The sequence below is a fragment of the Glandiceps talaboti genome, chromosome 3, assembly GCF_964340395.1.
Source record: "Glandiceps talaboti chromosome 3, keGlaTala1.1, whole genome shotgun sequence".
Lineage (NCBI taxonomy): Eukaryota > Metazoa > Hemichordata > Enteropneusta > Spengelidae > Glandiceps > Glandiceps talaboti.
In genome coordinates, this window is record NC_135551.1 from 22446121 (window position 1) to 22461146 (window position 15026).

The 15026-nt window shown below is 36.8% G+C and overlaps 1 protein-coding gene across 1 annotated transcript in view; it reads left to right on the forward strand.

Annotated features, from left to right (window-relative positions):
* The window catches only part of LOC144433219 (uncharacterized), a 60788-nt gene that overhangs the window by 38255 nt on the left and 7507 nt on the right, over positions 1–15026 (forward strand). The window contains exons 6-10 of the mRNA XM_078121528.1: positions 2799–2884; positions 10182–10265; positions 11023–11137; positions 11359–11749; positions 13562–14591. Of these exons, the coding sequence (XP_077977654.1) occupies positions 2799–2884; positions 10182–10265; positions 11023–11137; positions 11359–11749; positions 13562–14591 (1706 nt within the window). The remainder of the gene's footprint in view (positions 1–2798; positions 2885–10181; positions 10266–11022; positions 11138–11358; positions 11750–13561; positions 14592–15026) is intronic.

The window sequence follows — 15026 nt, forward strand, 5'->3', positions numbered from 1 at the left end:
TCGTTATGGTGACAGTTATAGTTAAAAAGAGCAAAGTCTACTCGGAAGGCCCACTATTACCACTTCTGTAGGTGGCTACACATGTGCAGGGTACTCATACTATCACAGTAAGTGGCATTTATGTTGTTGTTGAACAGTGCTGCACTGTACAAAATGTAGTGTGGAACACTTGTACACTTTGTGATTAGAATCTCTCTCCTCTCATAGCCCGGATCAACACTTTCCACTGTTTCAGTTGCACTATGGCAGGACATACAACGTTTTGTGCATAGTAAAGAATTAGTTCCAGGGTATCCCAGATTATTGTATAAGTGATATATTCTGATAATATAGTGGTCAAGTTTACACTTTGAATATTTCTCCTGGATCAGTGCTTTTCTGTGTTAAAGTTGCAGAGGGTGGAAGGAAATACAAACTTTCGTACCATTTCTTCCAGGGTACCTTTTTAAAAATAAAGCTTTGCAATCAAGTTTGTTTTCTTTTTTTTTATGCATACTAATCTAACACTTACCGTCTATACTGCTCATAATTTAAAAGTATTGCTGAAAGTGTACATGTAGTGCTGCCAATTGAGTGTTACAATATGGAAGAGCATGAACATGTTTGTACTGAGTAAAGCACAGGCCCTCTAAATTTCAGTGATAGAGGAACTGTGGTAAAGCATTACTTTCAGGGAACCCTTCTTTGCTATAGCTGTGTACTTTTTCTATAGTATATTAATTTTCATGCATATTAGCAACAATGTTCCTAATTTAGAAGTTCTGTTGAAAATATATGAATTGCTGGACATCTGCATAGTTCTGAGGTATTAAAACATTTCTAATATTGCGAGTGCATGTACTAAATTGAAACTGAAAAACTAAAATGCAATACATTCACTTTGTTTTGAGGTTAAATTTTTATGTACCAATTTAAATGTTATGTATAAAATAAAATGCTAAACATCTACTTGTAGTTTCATGGTTAATTTTTTAAAATGAACACTAGCAGTATCGATTCAAACATAGAAGTTATACATAAAATGAAGTGATAAACATGCACTTGAGTTTCATGTGTACCAGCAGTACTGAAACTGACAAATTGTACATAAAATTATGTAGTTGTGAAATTGTTTACATAGTTTTGTAGTTATGTGTTTTTAAACTGAAATAAAATAGCAGAATTGATTAAAACTTAGAGGTATACATGTAATTGTGCAAAGTTGTGGCTTCAAATATTCACATAGCCTAGACTTGTTGTGGTCGCATAATCAGCAGTTATATTTTGTACCTTTCAAAACATTATTGAATGAGAGCTCACTTGAGATAGTGAGACAGCAAGTCTGTAGGCTGAGTGGTCAAAGTTTTGTATGAATACTATAGCAGTACATTAAACTTTTAATATAGGTGGTAAACATCCGCATAGAATTGTGTTGAACGGATATCCTGTTATGAGCACTATTTTAAACTCTGGAAATCCTTAGTTGACTTGTAGTATGTTTTCAGTATGTTGACCTGTATATGTTTACTGTGTGTTGCGGGCATTAAAGATTTTACAGTATGCTGATTTTGAGATATACTTTATGAGCACCTGTCTATTTTCAAGTCAAACATGTTTCGTTCTGTCTCATGGTTTCTTCACATGCTATTCATTCTTAAGATGTGTGAATACACCTTTGTCAGTTCACAGACCCACGCTTGTAATTGTTGTGCCTGGGGGGAACATTTCAAGTGATTGTGTTGGTAGGGGTGGTTGTAAACTGTTAGTATTTATTTGTTTGTGAGCGGTGGCGATTTATGACCTGTACTGACGCTTCTCTTCTCGTGGTCTGTGTCACTGGGAATAATAGTCTATAAAACTACTAAAGTGACTCAGCTTAGTAACTGTGTGTTTGCCTCATGGCAGTTAGTTACGGATAGCACTGCACAAAGAAAGACGTAACGTCCTGTTGATGGGGAAAACAATAGTGTAATCTTTGATGGCAAACAAAAGACTGATGTACGTGACTTGATCACATGGGCATGAACACACTCCAATGTGGTACTGTGTACAGGTGCAGACAAAGAAACACACATTACCTGCAGAGTCTACCTTGAAGAAGTCTAGTTCCTTTACGATATCGTTATGATTTACACCTCCACTGATTTAGTTAGTGATCACGTTCGCATCCAGACAAACTTTGATTGAAGTTGAGGACTGATATTTACTCCTGTATACTACTACCTATTCTGTATTCCCAGAGGATTTACCACTACTTCAAGCTTCTTGTAAATCTACGGACTATAGATTACTGAGGTATATACACATGTGTGTGTGTGTGCGCAATACTGGTGTACTGACTATCCAGCCAAATGTGACACTTATCATGTGTTCTTACACAGGCTGAATAGTAATTCATGTGCCACTGTGTTACATACACTAATATCGTAATATTTACATAGGAGTTTAATATTGAGATGTCAAGTACATGTTCAGTGACTGTCATACATTATGTATTGTACTTGTATGTGTTTTGTATGTGAGTAAGCGAGAGAGCCGGGGTGGGGATGGCGGGGACTGGGGCTGGGGAGAAGGAGTAAGAGACAGGCAGATATAAGGAAGAGGGTGGGAGAGACCTTTCTACATTTTGTATATAATCTTTCCAATTGTATACAGTTTGTCCATGAATATACATGTAGTGTATTGAATTTGCATTGTTGTTTTGACAGGTTGTATACACTGCTATGGTAGGTAGTCTTACTGCATTACGATGTTCATGTCCTATGGATTCTATCTTTGCATGTTTCACTAATATCTCCCGTCTTCTGTTTAATTCACAGGTTTCCTATTTGTCTTGCTTGGGACAGCTACAACAGTTATCTATTATGAACAATCCCTGTGTGCTAATGACAAACACTACTGGACAGTATCCTTTATAGTGATTAACTTCAACTTTGCCAGGGTTTGTTTTAGATTTAAACATGCAATATAGGTTAGATGCAGTACTGTAGCAGTTTCGCTCACTCCATTGCAAACCCTGTAAGTAAAGTAAAAAGTAAAAACGAAAATGTTGAGTCACACACAATAAAATATAAGGAAGTATTGTGAAATAAAAAGAAAGCTACAATTATTGCAGCTAAATATAGGTAAGACCTGTTTAGCCCAGAGACTTGACTAGCTGGCTCAACAGCTAGCAAACGATATTGTCATTGCCAAGTCTCTTGGCTATAGTCCAGTTCACTTCAAGGTCTGGACAGTGCATGACCTACTATAAAATTATGTGTTATATTATATCACAGAATAATGTTGGCTGATCTGACTTCACTTGCCAGTGTATTGTAAACAGTTGAGAAAGTATGATGCAGAAAAAAATACCAGCTGCCTACTGATATACTCTCCAAGTCAATTTCACTCACAGCTGACATACGGCAGTTTCTTGTGAAATACCAAAATTGTGTGTTTCCTGATTAATTACAATGTCATTGACTCACAAGAAATACAGTTTATTTCATTCTGCCCCACAACAAAAAAGTGTTGTCATTTATTAGAAAGCTAACCTCATTTCTATGCTTGTCTGGAATTCAGGTGTACTACTGCTGCCTTATATAATATGGGTACATACATGTACTTGTTGCGTATCTTATGGGACTAATACTTTCATCACATTTATAGTGTACATGATATCTTTACACTAGCTGTTTTCTTGAAATCATAATACTTTTTATTTATTTGGCTTTATCAGTAGAAGTCTATCACAATGAGTGTAAAAGTGCCTATCTTTGTCCAAACAGTTGTTTATTTTATATGTAAATACCAGAAGATCTTGCAGAAATGTGTTTTCATATTTTTCAGTGTGGGTAATATTTTAAACAAGGATATAATGGTGTACGTTTGATAATTTTCAGAAGAAATACAAACTACAGGACGCATTATGTCCTCAAGTTTTACATTTATATAAAAATATATAAAAAAAAATAGTCCCCTATTGTACAACACATCAGGAGATTTTTCTTGGCATCATGCCAACATGTGAACTGTTGCCCCCCCCCCCTCCATTACCCTTATGCAAGAGGAGTCAAATAAAGCTGATATTGCACATTTTGATACACTTTCAGTAATAGTTGCAAAGTTTGATAACCTGTGTAACTTTATAACTGTAACAGTAATAACACACGATATATACATGTATACTATAGTTGGCCATGCACCCTGGTAAAGTAAACAGTAATTGTTGTTCACTACAGTTCACATTGATAAACGTAAAGAGCAGCCAGCACTGGTTCAGAAGCCTGATAGGGCTGAACAACATGATGTATATCGTAGTCTACTGTCTTGTAAGAATGGTACAAGTACAATATGTCTTGTTGAGCTTTGTCTGTAAACGTGAATGACCTAGTGCATGATTGTATTATACAATAATACATAATCGTACCGTATCTACTGAGGTAATCGGTCACTCACCTCAGATTCAGAGTGAGTCAACAAGGGTATTGTTTTCTAGTCCAAATCAGTTGGTTGGCTAAACTTCAACTTCATTTCACTTTGTAAGAGGTAGACAAATGTTTAAACTGAATAGCTACAGTTCCAACATAACATAGCACAACACAACACGTGCACAACACAACATGTGTACTTCTAAGAATTCCATGTGAGTTGTTCCAATCAGAATTGGTGCCTGGTATCACTATGTTTGTAGGTGTAAATAAATGTCTTGTGTCTCTGTGTCATTGCTACCAAAAGTGCTATGTGTCTCTGTGATTGGACAATACCTCATGTGTTGCCTTCCATGATTGGATAACACTTTAGAGAAATCAGAGATGACTTTTCTCACTTTTACTGATTGGCCCATTGAACTATAAGGGATTAAAATAGAACCATTTTTTCTGTTCCAGACCAACTTTTTCTATAGCTCTGCCAGACAACTGTCTGTACACCCAAAATTTTAATCCAAACATTTTCCTTTGGACCATACCTCAAAGGTCACATAGGTTGCATGTCACACTTCTGATTGGCTACATGAGTTAGAGTTGATTTTTGTGTGAAGTTGGCCCTCACCACTGACACAGGTGATTGCCTGTAATGTGTCCTAATTATTGTACCATTCAGAGTTAACTTTTACTGATGTTTAGAGAGATGCCAGCGACCACAACATCAGTTTTATCAATGGTGGACAATTAAAATTAGCTTTAAGGGTGTCGAAAAATCTTCCCCTTAACACATATGAATTCTCGTACATATACACTTCACCAGAGTACACAGCAAGATGCAATCCATAAGAAAATGTGAAGTTCTTCAAGTACTGACTTGAGTACCGATGTGTTCAGTGTATCCTGCTGTATGCTGTGGACTTATGTGTTTCAGAGTAAATGTATGTTAGTCTGATCATAGACCCTGATGGTGTGATAAGGAGGAGACTTCATGGCACCTTCGAAGTCCAGGTTAATTGTCCATCAATTATAAAACGACATTCTGATCACAGGCATGTCTAAATAAGGGTAGTAAGTCACCAACCTCTTTTGATTGGATTATGTCAATCAGAGATAACTTGTCTCACCTGGTTTGAATGGATTATACCAATCAGAGATAACTTGCATTCCTTGCTTTGAATAGATCAAGCCACTCTTTATGGACATTCCATGTTTATATGGTATGTACAAGTTGTTGAGGCTGTTAGCAAACTATAACAAGGACCGTAGGTCAAGTACATTTCATATATACACTCAGACACATTGGTGTACATACCAATCCCACATTCCAGGACTCACCACTAGTCCATTCCACCCTTATCCTTGCATGTTACATTCATTTCAAGGATTCCTACAGGGATGTAGCTAAGGACAGGTAGCTGGCTACTCCACAAATTCTTGCCGGCTACTTTTTTAAGAAATTTGTGTTTAACAATTCTTTGTTTCAACCACTGTATATTAATTTTCTTCAAATTGAAATTCGTATATGTATGTATATTAATTGGTTTGCAGATTCATAGGCCTCTCTCATACTCATAGGTAGTACTGCTTACTGTTTCAGGTTTACCTGCCACTTTTAAAATTAGCTACATCCCTGTCCTGTCCTAACCAAATTGTGTTAACCCTGTGGTAATCACTAATCTGTATGTTCATCAGTTTTGTTGGCTTTCTATAGCATTACTACTAAGACCTGAATGTGTATGGAGTCCTGCAGCGTTTTAGCAATAACAACTTATATCAAGACTATGGACTTGCAGGGTTATAGTCCATTATTAAGGCATAACACAAAGAACGCTTGTAAATACAATGCAGTTATTGCACCCCTCCCCCCACTTACAGTCCCTCCCCCATGCAGCCCCAGTCTAGTAGTAATTCTTAATATAGAAATGTCAAAGATATGTGTCTGACATACCAGGGGAATCCCAAATTACAAAAATAACAACCAAATATGTTTATCTCACATGAATCTAAACTCCAATCTTAATCCCTCACAATTGATTTGACAATCTTTATAAATAAAAAATCCAAATTTAGGTTTCCGCCAAACTGATCTTTAGGCAACGTTCCAAGGTTCTCATTGTGTCGGAAAAGACCCCCAGCTTTGGCCAAAAGAAGACTTGGCAACACAGGAGGAGGTTACCAAGGCGGTTACAAATAGGTGACCAGTGATTAACTGGGCAAACTAATTCTGGAGTGCATACAGATTTCAGAGACTGTATGGCACCATGGTTACGGCTTCATTTAGGGCATTTAGGTGTCATTATCGTAGATAAACTCTTGCCCTCAAACTAATTTGTCATCCATGTGCAGGTGATGTGACAGGCTAAATCAACAGCTACCTTTATCTGACATAAGTAGGTTTAAACCAGGAAGACTAACATCAGTCAACTAACACCTTGTGTATGATTTGGTGATAACAAAATTGCCCTTTAAACTTTTCTGGATAACAAAATTAATATATATTCAGAATTTTACATAATAAAATCAGCTGAAGTCAGCGGCTGCAGACGTTAAGATGACAGGTCAGTTCATAAAGGCCTGTATTGAACTCAATACACCTGTTGATTTTTAGTTTGGTTTGTTTATTAGCACATTCATGTGATGTGGGGAATGCCTCATGGTGTTTTTATTTTCAAAAGGGCAAGAGAAACATGGTAAAAATATGTTATATTTGAATACTAAACAACATACCATGCATCTATTTATAGCTGAAATAGTTTGAATAGATAGTTTGTGTACAAGTGAATGATGAGTACAGTTCAAAAAATAGTTTAGCAGTGCATAAAAAATAGAGCCAATGGTTATTTTGGTCTTGTCTATAACACAGATGAGGAAAATGAAATGATAAAAAACATTGTGATTGTTATACCCCTAATGAGACACCAGTGAGAATTTAAGATTGATACTTCAAAAAAAAAAAAAAAAAAAAAAAAAAAATTCTGTTAGAATTTTTCAAACTTTATACAAAATCAGTTGTAACAGTATGTAGATGAGGAATCAATTGAACACCAGGAAACTGTAGCCCAGATACAAGTCGTTGGCTTTCAGGTCTATGATGTGGTCCAGTCCATTTGGTAAAGATATTCAGATTTAAAAGCCAAGGGATAGTCTCTAGACTAGGTAACTCAGGTAAATAGCAACCATAGTTAACTCTATGCTTCTCCTGACCTGACCAACCTTATATTCCTTTAACCTGGCAAAATAAATTTTAAAAAATTGATGCCCTCTATGGCAAGAATTGGAAAAATGACGTCACTGATTGTATGATGATGACCCACGAGCATTATCTGAGTGAAAATTATTCATTTATTACTGAAATTTAGGGAATTAAATGCACTAAATGTTTCAAAGTTTCCTGACTTTTAATTGTCATTTCTAAGTCATTCAGAAAGTTAAGGTATGATTATGAAATGAAAATAAACATACACTTACTTTTTTTTTACTTTTTAATAATTTTTGACAGACCAACCAACCCATTATATGTGTTGTGATGGGAAACATAGAATTAAGTATTCTCACCGCCTCACCGTACATTTGAATACTGTCCCGTTTAAATACATTAAAGGATAACATGTGGCATGCAACAAAGCTGAGGTTTAAAGGCGATATTTTGTAGATTACAAATAATACTTGGTAACGACTAACGTAAAGTCAGTCTGAATAAGAACACTGTGTTTCTATGTCGACAACAGAAATATTCTTATGGGGCGTTAGGCACACGATAACTGTGTACAGCTTTACTTTACAACAAATGTGTAACCTGTTGTTTTTCTCTTTAGCCGTCACTTTAATAGTAAACATGTTAGAACAAGCTTTAATGAGCAGAGTTTGGATTTACCATAGACCCTCCACTGGAGGGTCTATAGTTTTATGTACAATTGTCACGCGACTTTTTGCAAGAGGGGAGGTGGGGGTCATGGGTCATATACTTGAGAGAGTATAGATACAAATTGAAGTCTATTACAACTATGACAAATTAAGTTTATGCAGACATTCAAGACTGAGTACGGTTGTCTCAAGTAGAGTACCATTCTCTGGTTGCTTGGTAGATTTGAAGACTATAGACCCACGGGGATTCAATTTAAATACAATCTGTAGAGAGTTTGTATCTCTAACAGAATGCTCGGCTTTGTTCTCCCGCTCTCTCAACACTCTTCAGTGTGAATTTAATGCACTTGCTGTGAAGTTTTTAGAGGAATTTCGATTTCCAGTTTTATTTACTGTTCTTTGAGATCATGTGGATTCCGCGGTTGTTTTGAGTGTCACGACTATTATGCCACAAGTAGTGATGTGAATTCAGTGTAATGTTGAGAGTGTGTAAACATTGAAGTGTACAGCTAGGAATTCTGTTCACCTGTTACAGGAATTCAGTCTATCTGTGATACCATGTACTCAGTGATATGGAATTTCTCATAGTTGGCATGGATTCCAATCAATATAAGCCCAGTGCTATCCTTCATCGAATCTCACGATCTCTCTTTGGGTTAGAGATGATTTGGTACCACGTTGGCATCCAGAATAAATCACTTGTTTGGTCATATCTAGCCTAGAGATTTCTCTATATGTTCCAACATTTGACATTGTCAAACCAAGTCTCAGGGTTAGGGCTGAACAGTTGTAGCTTCCATTTTTAGTAAGCTCTTAATTACAAGCATATATAGACAGCAGAACTTCAAATCAACACCAGTGATAGTCATGTGATGCAAGTAAAAAGTCATACAAGTTAGCTTCAGGCAAGGCAGCCCCATTCAATATTACCTTGAACACGAGCCAAATGTATACACAGGGCAATAGACCTAAGTCTAGCAGTAATCTCAACCTGTTGTATCATTGCCAATTCAAACATGCAAAGATGGAGCTGTAAGGTCATTTCTTAATCAGTGTAGACCTGGCATTAAATGGTGACAAAAAGATAGGGAGTAACGTAACTGGATGTAACATCTATAACATTTGAAAGAAAAATCTGAAGACAAATACTCCATGCCTTTAATTTACATCAGAGGGATGACTAATGTACTTTGTACAAATATCAAAAACATTGACACTGCTTGTATCATGGACTAACACCAACTGGAATTCTAACTAACATTTTTGAAAATTCTCAGAAATTTTTAGTTGTAGATTTAGTTGTATCACTAAGGTGTATGTATATTGACAAATATCAAAACATAAACACTGTTTGGCATCAAGAATTCTAACCTAACATTTTTAGAAAATTCTTGAGGACATTTTGTTCATGCTAATTAGATTTAGTTGGATTACAAGGCCCTATAAGGTATGTGGACGGATATCAAATAGACACTTAGTTTTAAAAGTTGAGCCAACTGGGATTCCCAGCTTACAGTTTTGAATAAAAAATAAAATGCCATATTAAATGTAATTTATGTTTATAAGAGTGAGATAGATTAAAAGTATAATAGCACCTGTGTTGAGGCTCGTGCACAAAAGTCATATGTCAATCCTCCTTTAGTTTTCTGTTTACGAGATTCAGTTAGATTACAGATACAAATCTTCAGGTGAGGCGTATAATAAATAAGTCTAGTTATAGAGCTTCCGTCATCAAGGTCACATTGTGTAGTATTAGAGGTCAGAACGTTTCCACAATGGGGCCATTGTCTCGGTGGTTGAAAAACATCACACTCACACAAATAAGTCTCATATTGACATCAGCGATTCCGTGTGATAGTTGATATAAATGATTGCGTGTGATGTGGTTGTAGTTTTGAGTGAATATTGGCCTTAACTCTGTTACTACAGCGGCTTTGACTACAGACCTTTCGTAATCAATTGGTGTACAAGACTCAAGATACTGGATAGTTATTCTGTCAACCAGAAAGAAAGGTGAGTGAATTTATAGATAATGGTTGTGGTTGATTAAGTATCTGACAATGTGTTTAAAAACAATTTGTACTGATTTTGAAGTTTTGAATAAACCGGCAAATTTGGTTCAATTTTGCTGATTGTAGTATTAGAAAAGGGGATTGGGGCACTGACTTCCTCTTGAAACTTTTACAGGTAGTGATAGTATATATTGAATTTTTGTCGTTTGAGTTGTTTTTAGTAAACTTTTTTATAAGATTACATTTATGACATTGATACCTTTGTGACAATCTTCACTTTGTTGTCAAGGGTGATATATTTTGTATTTGTGTGTAACTATTTTGTTTAACTTAGACATTGTTGCTATTTTTACTGTTTTGTATGATAATTTGGTTATTTCTTATCTATTGTCAATATTTGTTACAAGTTAATTTTAAAAATGATACTATTATTGCAACATAGTATCAATTAATGTATTTTTTGCTACTTTTTCTTCAGTGTTATCATTAATTAAATTCAGCATATATCTATCAATTTAGGTATTGTTGCTTTTTGTCAATAATGATACCACTACTTTGTATCAATTGTATTGAGTTACACTGCCACATTTTAATTGATACTTTGTATCAAATTATGGTCTCATTGTTGCTACTTTGTGACAATTTTGGCAATAAATATTGATACTTTGTATCAATTTAAGTACTTGCTGTTGCTACTTTGTTTCTACTTTGCAATTGTGATGTTAATAAAATTGCATCATTATGTGTATTCCTTCCAGTCTGAAGGCTGAATGGTTGTACAGTCAAGGTAAAGGGAGGTGTTTCCGGACAGGCCATCATGCAGAGCTTGTTGAGTACTTAAGTAACGTGAGCCCATTAACAATGTCATCAGATGTAAGTACTATTCTTTACATGCTACTGCAAAGAGTTTGACATACATCACATTATTGTCACATTATTATTTGACAGAAGGGGTGGGAGGCAACAGTAATTTATTTTCAAGCATATCATAGATGACTTGAGGTCTGTTTAAGTATTTATTGGGGTCTTTACCAGAAGCAGCAAGTTATTTCAGAACTAAGTTTTCCGTGTTTTCCGTATCATCCATTCTTTAGCTCCAATCACAAGAAGACGAAAAATTGAACAAGATTCTCAGCAAACAGCTTTACTATAAAGAACAGTTAAAAGACCATCGAGGAAAAGATAATCCAGACAAGAGGGGGAGAGAAGCTGAGAAGAGTATTGACACAAGCTTCAAGCAACCGGAACGGTCATCTTCACCAACACCATCTAAAAGTTCTCCTAAGCGCAAGAGGTCACCCCATAAAGATAGGCGGAGTCCAAAGAAAGATATCACAGTGTCCAGCCCAAAGAGTGTACCCACCAAAGCCTGGTCTTCAACACCCATGACTGGGGACCACAATCAGAACACACTGCACAACAAACACAGTCAACACGACAATAGGGAATCATTACTGGATATGGTGCTTCAAGATGTAGAGCAAGGTGAGATGTTGTTGTTGTTGTTGTTGTTGTTGTTGTTGTTGTTGTTGTTGTTGTTGTTGTTGTTGTTGTTGTTGTTGTTGGTGGTGGTGGTGGTGGTGGTGGTGGTGTGGTTGTGGTTGTTGTTGTAGTGATGAGGGATGGTTTTGATGATGATGGTGGTAGGGTTGATGATGCTGATAGTTGTGGTTGGGATGGTGGTGTTGGTTGTGGAAGGTTGGTGGTAAAGATGGTGGTGGTTTGGTTGTGGTAGAGATTGTGGAGTTGATGTTGATAGTGGTGGTTGGGATGGTGTAATCATGAGGATGATGGTGATAGAGATGGTTGATGATTGTGATTGTGGTGGTTGGAATATTGGTGGTGGTGATGGTCATGGTGGTGGTGGTGGTGGTGGTGGTGGTAGAGATGGTGTGGTTGTTGATAGTGATAGTGGTGGTTGAAGAGATCGAGATGATGTTAATAGTGGCAGTTGGGAAGGTAGTCATGTGGATGATGGTGGTAGGTGATTGTAGTAGGGATGGTGGGGTTGATGATGTTGATAGTGACTGTCTTGATGATATTGATGATGATGTTATTGTTTTGTGTTGATGTTAACAACACTTTGATTTCAAATGTTGTTTGGTTTCTATTGTTATCATCTTGCATGATAACAATCAAACAAAGGAAAATATTATTCTATTTGGATTCATTTCTAAGATTTGATTTGATGGTTTGGTAATAGGGAAATCAGTTTTGCTATCAGTAAATTCAGCCTTGTTTCTGTATTGACAAATACAACCTTGCTTTATGCCATCACTAGTTTTTTTGTCTGACTATCAGTGAATGAATGCCATTGTTTCGCTATCACTCCTATCATCCTTGGGAGACTTATACTATCTCTAAAATCAGTTGTTGATAATGTACAAGTAAACACTGTAGGGGGTGAGGGGTTTATGTAGATATTAGAGATAGTAGTCTAATGCTATCCATGCATTGCATCTTTCACATGCTATCCTTGCATCAGATCTCAAGATCTCTCTTCAGTCTCATGCTATACGTGCATAGGATCTCAAGATGTCTTTAGTCTAGTGCTATCCGTGCATTGAATTTCAAGATGTCTTTTAATAGTCTGGTGCTATACGTGCATCAAATCTCAACAACTGTCTTTAGTTTAGTGCTATCCGTGCAGCGGATCTCAAAATCACTCTTTAGTCACGTGCTGTCCGTGCATCGAATTTCAAGATGTTTTCAGTCTAGTGCTATCCGTGCATCAAATCTCAAGATTTCTCAGTTGAGTGCTATCCGTGCATTGAATCTCAAGGACTCTCTTTATGATTCGATACCCCATCAGCATGTAAAGTACATAGATAGATACTTCATTAGATTTTCATTTTCAAGCTTGTAAGCTTTTATTTGCACCTCTAGCTTGTAATAAGATCTGTTGTGTCATTCAACCCTGATCAGTCCTTTCTCTGAAAACTAACTGGCTGACACAGCAGTCCTGTCTGCAGACAGAGTAAGTTGGGACTTGATTCTGACAATGTCCCTCTCCTTCTTCATGTCTAGGGACATTGTCAGAATCGTATCCATCTTCATACGGTCTACAAGCAGTACTAACTGACAAAGCAACATCATAGCTGTAGCCTACATTATATCTACATTGTCCGAGTGATTTGAATGAAAGCTCATTACTGGTATACCTTTTAAAGATGAAGTTGGTATAAGTTTCTATTTTTTAATTTAGATATTGAGTCAAGTGTCATAGACTGTGGTGTGTCATTCAGTCACTAAAATCACAAGTTTAACATAAGTTTTTAAATTTGTCTTTCTTACCAGATGATGTTGATCTCAGTAGTACACTGAATAATAGTCTACTACAGTCAGAGTCCATCTATTTGCCAGCTTCAACGGATCCAGACCAGGATGATGATGAAAGGCCGACAACAGCACCGCCATATGCTGGGTATGCCAGCAAGAATATGGCAGACATTGCAGGGGCTGAAGATTACAAGAGACCTGCATCTGCTGCCGATATCGGTCTTGTGAAACCTCAGTCAGGTAGGCACAGTCCAATCCTGCATCACGGTAGCATGGGTGCTCTGGATCGCAAGGAAGGCGTTAGGACACCATTGAACCTTGGAAGTACAACTGGAAATCAGAAAAGGGAGCTCAAATCTGCTGCAGTACCCAAGGATAAAGTTAAACCTGCAAGGCTTCATCATCATCATCATTACGATGAAAAAATAGCAAAGATGTCACAGAAGAAAGACTTTAAACACAGGTCTCCAACAGACAAAGTGACTTTTCAAGCACTTGAAGAAAGACCAATCAAACCACTGAATCAAACTGAAAGCACTCAGAGAATTGCAGCAAATCTTATGTTGTCTCCTACACCTGTGAAAAAGTCCAAGAGATCGCCATCACCATCACCAGCTGAGAAAAAGAAACGACCACTTAAAAATCAGAAAAACAATAAAATTGTGGGTTCGGAGAGTGACACTGAAAGTGGTGGTGTTATTCAGGTACATAATGGCCTTGATGGCATACGTAAGAAGGCTGCCGATAAGAAGTACAAGTTAACTTTATCGAAGGACGGAGGTGAACTCATTGTCCCTAAAACTAAACAATCGCCATCCAAATACAGCAAAGGCTCTTCTAGATCGTCGTCAAGGAAACTAGATACTAACTTTATCAACAGAATAGCAAAACAAAGAAGCAGAGACATACGGGCAGCCACCAGAATACAGGCATACTGGCGTGGATATCATGTACGGGAACACGATCCAGAAGTGGTCAAAGTTCGGCATATCATTCGAAATCAGAGAGTGGAAGATCACATCAGACAACTCAATGCCGAGCTAGAAAAGTAAGTGTTCTCTTGCAGTTAGGGGGCGATTGTCAACTTATTGATTGGCTGAAACAGTATTTTAGTGAGTGTTAGAAAATCTAATGATATAACTGTTGTGTATAAATTATCTATCTTTGGTGAAAATGTAGCATGTCATCATGACTTTACACCTGACTGTTGACACACAAACAAACAAATATTTACTTTCACTTGTGAAGACTAGCCTGTATATGTAAACTAACACTTGTCTCAGGATATCAGTTTCCATCAGTTTACAGACATATTATGCTGCTAGTAACTGAGAAATTAACACTGTGTAATTACAACCTAGGAAAAAAACACCAGTGCGTTTGCTTGCTCATGGTAAGCAAGAAGGAGAGAAGCTCCGTACAAAGACATACTAGATTATCAAAGCATGAACACCACAGGAGCTTGGATCTCATGACTCCGTTT